The sequence below is a fragment of the Chaetodon auriga genome, chromosome 20 (assembly GCF_051107435.1).
Source record: "Chaetodon auriga isolate fChaAug3 chromosome 20, fChaAug3.hap1, whole genome shotgun sequence".
Lineage (NCBI taxonomy): Eukaryota > Metazoa > Chordata > Actinopteri > Chaetodontiformes > Chaetodontidae > Chaetodon > Chaetodon auriga.
In genome coordinates, this window is record NC_135093.1 from 16,627,566 (window position 1) to 16,633,565 (window position 6,000).

Sequence of the window (6,000 nt, forward strand, 5' to 3'; positions counted from 1 at the left end):
ATTAGGTGCAGCAGCTTCTTCACTCCCGACACAGCCTTGAACACACACACACACACACACACACACCTGCTGCGAAATAAACTCTCCACTGACAAATGAACAAGACGTACGGACACATCTGACATTTACCTTCTGCCACTCAGACGAGTGTTTTTCCCCACTTTCTACTCAGTTTCAACTTACGTAACGTGTTCTCCGTGCACGCTTTTTTAGCTTGGAGGAATTTATGTTGGAAATAGGCCACTTCTGTGAAGAATGAGCAGTGCTCTGCCAAAATATTCATTTGAGAGTGTTGGCCTAGAGGGTCTGTAGAGTGATGCGTTTCCACTACATTTACCCAAGAGTTCAGATAAAAAAACTGTGTGGGACACTGAGGTTTGACGTGCTGAGAAGCAAAGTAACTCCTTACCAGATGATGACTGTGATGCACAATATAAAAAAAACTGTAATGCACAATATATAATAACAGTAAAAAAAAAAAAAAGGCCAGAAGATGTGCGTTGACTGGAAACCTTTCGAAAACGAGCTGAGCCAACACTTCTGTCCACTACTTTGTCATTTTCACATGATAACTGTGTTAGTTTTGCATCAAAAAAAAATGCAAAGGGGGTATTCTCAAAGTTTAAGTACTGTACAGCAGTTTATGCAACTCCTGGAAGCTGCTGGGCCAGTAACAACCTGACTTTCCGTACCTACACATACCTCAACAGCAGCATTAACATTCTACTTGCAATGTGTGCTTGCACTGTTTGTTGGACTACACCGCTGCAGGAGTGGAGCCGGGATCGCCAATCCCTCCAAAAAGTAGGGATTCAAATGTGGTGATTGAGACAGCAAAACGCGTGCAAAACACGCTCTCACCATTCTTTCTCTCCTGCAGAGGCACCGGGTCGGGTGCAGGCTGAAGCGACAGCTCCTGAAGCTCACTGGTCACCGCCTCGCTCTGAGGGCTCGGGGCCAAGCCTGGCGTCCCGGTGACTTCCATGCTGCCAGGACTTGGCTCCTCCCCTTTCTGTGGGTGTAGCGTTGCCAGGGTGACAGAGAGACCTGGAGCAAAAATAAATAAATAAATAAGTAATAAATAGTCTGATAACTCATGATGTTCAGACAACAGCTACTAAGAGTAAACTGGAATTGTTCATTTAAAGGTTCAATCAGTTATGTTGGTTCTCCGTCTAAAATAAAGGCAGAATGTAAACAAGAAATCCACTGCATGCTGTGGATTTGATGTAGTTTTATCTAAATATCGAATTTTGAACATCAGTGCAGCATTTAATAGGCTCGGTGCCTTCAGACTTCAAAACTTCTGCGCTGATGCAGAGTTTTCATTATAATATCTGCCAGGTAAGCAGCTTCTGATCTCGCTATTGATCACGTAAGCTTGTTGGCTGTTTGCCTTTGATGCGTACTAACAAACATCAGGTCATCACAGCAGCACAGTCAATAACATTTTACAGACACTTGATGGTGTTTTCACTGTGTGGTGTCTTTTGAGCCATTTGCCAGTTCACAGGATGGAAGATGAAAGAGGAAAAATAAGCCATAGCATTTACTGCTAGCTTGAGCAGTGTAGCACCACCACACCCGAGACACGTTGTATTATATGGAGGTGTATGTAGACTATTTCCCAGTGTAAAACGCTGTAATGTTTGGTAAAACTTGCCCTGGGTCTCATCTCTGAAGCCCGAGCCCCTCCTTTGTTCCCTTTGCCTCAGACACACAGTGTGTTTTCCCATGAAGGGGCTATTTTATCAGCACATCAGATTGCCTGCGCTGGCCAATCAGAGCTGAGGACTTACGACAGCCGTGGAATAAAAAAAGACAAACGCAGCCTGGGGACTTTTACAGGCTAAAACAAGTCAAAAAGCTAGACTGAACGCGTCTCTTCAAGTCTCCGTCCATCGCCTCACACACATACACAAGCAACTGGGGAAAGAGGAAGAATGCAGGGCTGTAGGCTGGGGAATTAAATGGGCCATCAGGGAAGAATTTGCATGTTTGAGCTTTTACAACTGTTGCTGTGGCCGCTTCTCTAGAAAGACAGAACTTTGTTTATGGATTTCTTTTTGCCTTTTACTTCTTAACCACAGAGTGATTTCCATACATTTAGGCCATCTAACAACTTGGCCTGCAAGCTGGAGGCGTTTCATAGAGGAAGCTACAAAAGATGAGCATGTTTGCGTCAGTGTGTGTTCAGTGTTGCATTTGGCTGCAAGGCAAATTTCCCCGATGGGGACAGTGAAGGTCAAGTTGAAAGCTGATCATTGAAATGGGGCTGACTGTGAAAAGCTTGACTCGAGTGAGTCGAACAGCCTGAACCTGAGTTAAATGCTTCCAACAGACAATTCAGACCAACTCAAGCCTCAAGACAGAGACTTGGCGACACAGCAGCACTGAAATGTTAAAGGGAAACTGCAATAAAGAGCTACAGTAAAGAAAGCAACAGGGAACCTTTGGCAGCACATTATAGACCACCAGTGTGTGCAGACTCTTGACACCTTGACCTCCTGTGTTGGCTGAGTTTGCTGCAGTCCTCTCCTTGCCCTAAATGTTTCAATACATTTCGTTATCACAATTCTAGTTTGGATGTCTTCTGACGCTACTATCTCAAATTTAGAGACCTTACAAGATCAAGCTCTGTGTGTCTCAAACTGACATCTGAATAACCAATTTAGTGAGCATTACATAATAGCGAGGCCTTTCTCTCAGAAGACATTGCGACTTGTGGGAGCGGGAAAAACAAAGGTGTTACTGATAACCTTAACGATAACTCTGTTCAAGTGTCCCAGTCAGCCATGACAGTGTGACAGTGAGCCAGCACACACGGCAGCAGAGCCCTGGACCAAGCAGCTAAATGGAGGACATTTTTTACATCAGTACTTCTCTGTATTAAAAATGTCACAATATTCAATTAAACAATCTGATCACAGATTAACATTATCAGCATCTGCTGAACTCTAAATCTAAGGCATTGTTCATCAAGAAGTAAAAGTGGATGAATGAATTTTTTTGGGCTACATCATTACTATTGAAGCTAGCATGCTAGCCCAAATGATAGCTTGTTCCCAGGGCATTACAAAAGATAGACTGCCAGCTAGCTAACATTGTCTTCACAACATTAACCTCTGCGTAGGGTTATAGAAACATAAATATTAACACTAACCCACTCGTATGTGGCTCTGGGTATAACACAGTCATGCATGCATATTTCTAAAACTGTGGGTCTGGAACTGCTGGGTCTTGAACTTCAGGACTTCTGGTTCTGCAAGGTGATGTTTCTCAGCTCAGCTAAACTCCTAAACTCAACACTGAATGCCAAGGGCTGTCAAGAAATTCAAAGGACAGACAGAGATTCCTTCCATTTTAGTTAGATTAAAATGACACCTATTTGTGTCAAACATTCAAAGCACAGCAGTAATGAGCGACTGCTGGGGAGGAATATTGTGTTTCAGACTGGCAGGTGCACCTGTAATACAAACTTGTTAAGCTGAGGGAAGTGACGCCTAAACACGAACGTGGCTGAGATTAGACCAGCGTGGAGGGATACGTGTCCATTGCAACCCAGGTCGAATGTGTTTACACCCCTTCACGGGACAGATTTTCCTGATTTACCGGAGGAAGCCCAGTGTAACTGGTTCTCTTCCTTCATGAAACACTCCTCTGAACTGAACAGGCCCAGCAGCTTGGACAGCACATCACCAGTGCTTGTTTACAAAGGCAGGCCTGCCACCGTGTTGTGTGTTGATCTCTCTCTTGCTCTCTCTGCAAATACGTGTTTCCTAGCCGTGGGGTTCTGATGGGGATTCGGTCATTGCTGCACAGCGGGCCTGAAAACAATGAGGCAGTGTTGTCTGAGATGTCACTCTTCTCTCTCACAATCAAATGCCAGCGTACACATGTCTGAACAGCGGCACACGAACCACATGACAGGCTAAATGCACATTTAATGTCACTGGCCTCAGGTTGTCTGCAAGTTTTACCATGTTGACTTTAAAACATTTAAGCCTTTTAAGTCTCCTGCTTGTTACAATGAAATATAATACCTACTGGATTTAAAAAACAGAACACATAAGAAAGACTAAGTTTGCTATCAATACCAAAATTATGCTTCTTTGATACCCTACTCTGGAATCTAAAACTTCAATCAAAACAAAATGTATTGCATAAGTCTTCACCGCCCTGTGTACATATTACACCACCTGATATCCTCCAGTCAAAGACTTTGCCACTGCACCGTCATAACAGCATCAAGAGCAAATCCTCTGGTATATCTGCTAATCTAACTCACCTGCTCCCTGCAGACAAAGCATACAGGCGTGAGTTTTGCATATACATTTTAACCCCTGAAATCACATGTTATTGATGATAACAGTCAAAACAAGTCTAGCTAAGGGAGTCACAAGCCTCTCCACTCAGACTGAGACAAACAAATGAGGAAAGCGGTTTTGAAAGGGAAGGAAATAGCATGAGAGTGAATTTCAATTGTGCTAAAATGTAACAGTCAAGAAGAAGCAATCAGTCAAGAATGAAGAAGTCACTGCTGCAGTATGACAACACCTTAACTAACAGTGGATAATGCATTACTAGCATCCACAGCTGGATGTACCTATATGTATATATGATCTCTGCCTCACTGCAAACTATCACCCACAAGACATCTTAAAGTATGAATAGCTTTGGATCTCTGCTGTGTACACAGTGATACCTCAATCATCTGGCCTAACAGGGCCCATGACTCTACAGTGACCTGGATATCAGGTGTTATGCGGTTAATTAACAGAACTATGTCAAACAAATGGCTTTCCACTGATGCTCACTGCAACCATCAGTTGCTTCATCCTTACTTTCACAAGACACTGCTGTTCCAGCACGCAGCGTGGAGGCTTCTGGTGCAATGCACTGCAAAGGGACACTGAGTGCTGAGTACATTCCTCTCTACATGCCCACACTAGTCATTCAGATATGTATCACAATTACAAAAGGTGCACACAGAGACACATGCCTCTTAAAAGCTGCTTTGTTTCACCATCAGACAGGTGGAAAGTGCTACCAAGAATAACCGGAATAAACACCTTTTCAGTGTAAGTCAGTTTCAGCAGCAAGGTAAAGGATGTGGTTCCCACCTGGCCTGTCTGAGTGTGAACTCAGCGTGTTGCTTACCTGTATTACTAAATCTTGAAGGGGCGTTTTCCCATTTCAGCAGGACGGAGCTTTGAAGGGATCTGTTGAGGAACAAAACAAAAAGCTTCACCAGAGAATAAAGGAGCTCTCTTTCCCGGCCAAATCCTTTTCTCTATTCTGGTCCATTCCTCTATGGATTATGATGCTGAGCAGCAGTATCAGTTTCAGTGTAACCGGGGCATGAGCATTAAGGCCACTACGGAATAAAACAGGTTTAAAAAAAAAATAATCATGAGTACTGATAATGTGGTCCAGGCGACTCCACGTTGCAGGAGGCCTCGCCACAGATGTCATGGGGCTGCTGCCTACAGCTGTCACTGTCCAAAACACAGACATGCTAAGCTATTGTTAGCTTGTCTGGGTGGGAGTTAACCTGGGTAGTCTAAAAGCACATTAAGACAAACTACGGCGTAAAATCGCACAAAAATCAAAAATGACATGATGAACGCGAAAGGTTGCCAACTACTGTAAAACGTACTTACTGCTAGTTCGACTACATGTGAAACCTGCTCGGCATCCCTGATGACTGCAGACAGTCATACACCCCAAGTTAGCTAGCTACCGTTAGCATGCTATATCTGCCAGCCATTAAGTCTAACCGCTAGCTAGCTGTTCGGCGCAGTTCCTGTCTGTCACGTTGCGGTTCTCTCTAATGGGGACGCTAGCTAATGTCGCAAAGCTATCGATTGGATTTATGTATGTACGCTTACTTTTCATGGTCGCCACTTGTGTATTGTGTCTGTAAGGATAAACGGCTTTGGCATCACACCACCACTTCCGAATCACAAAGGAAACTTTAACCGGAAAACCCTCCTCTGC

The 6,000-nt window shown here is 43.9% G+C and overlaps 1 protein-coding gene across 4 annotated transcripts in view; it reads right to left on the reverse strand.

The window, feature by feature from the left end:
• mrtfab (myocardin related transcription factor Ab) overlaps positions 1-6,000 on the reverse strand; it is a 40,375-nt gene extending 34,375 nt beyond the window's left edge. For 3 of the 4 annotated variants that reach the window (XM_076759415.1, XM_076759422.1, XM_076759413.1), the window contains exons 1-3: positions 5,892-6,000; positions 5,161-5,222; positions 862-1,047 (exon numbers count right to left, since the gene is read on the reverse strand). In XM_076759415.1, coding sequence (XP_076615530.1) covers positions 862-985 — 124 coding nt within the window. In that variant the 5' untranslated portion in view covers positions 986-1,047; positions 5,161-5,222; positions 5,892-6,000. Of the gene's footprint in view, positions 1-861; positions 1,048-5,160; positions 5,223-5,663; positions 5,716-5,891 lie in introns of those variants that run through there. The other variant, XM_076759414.1, reaches the window with a different exon arrangement.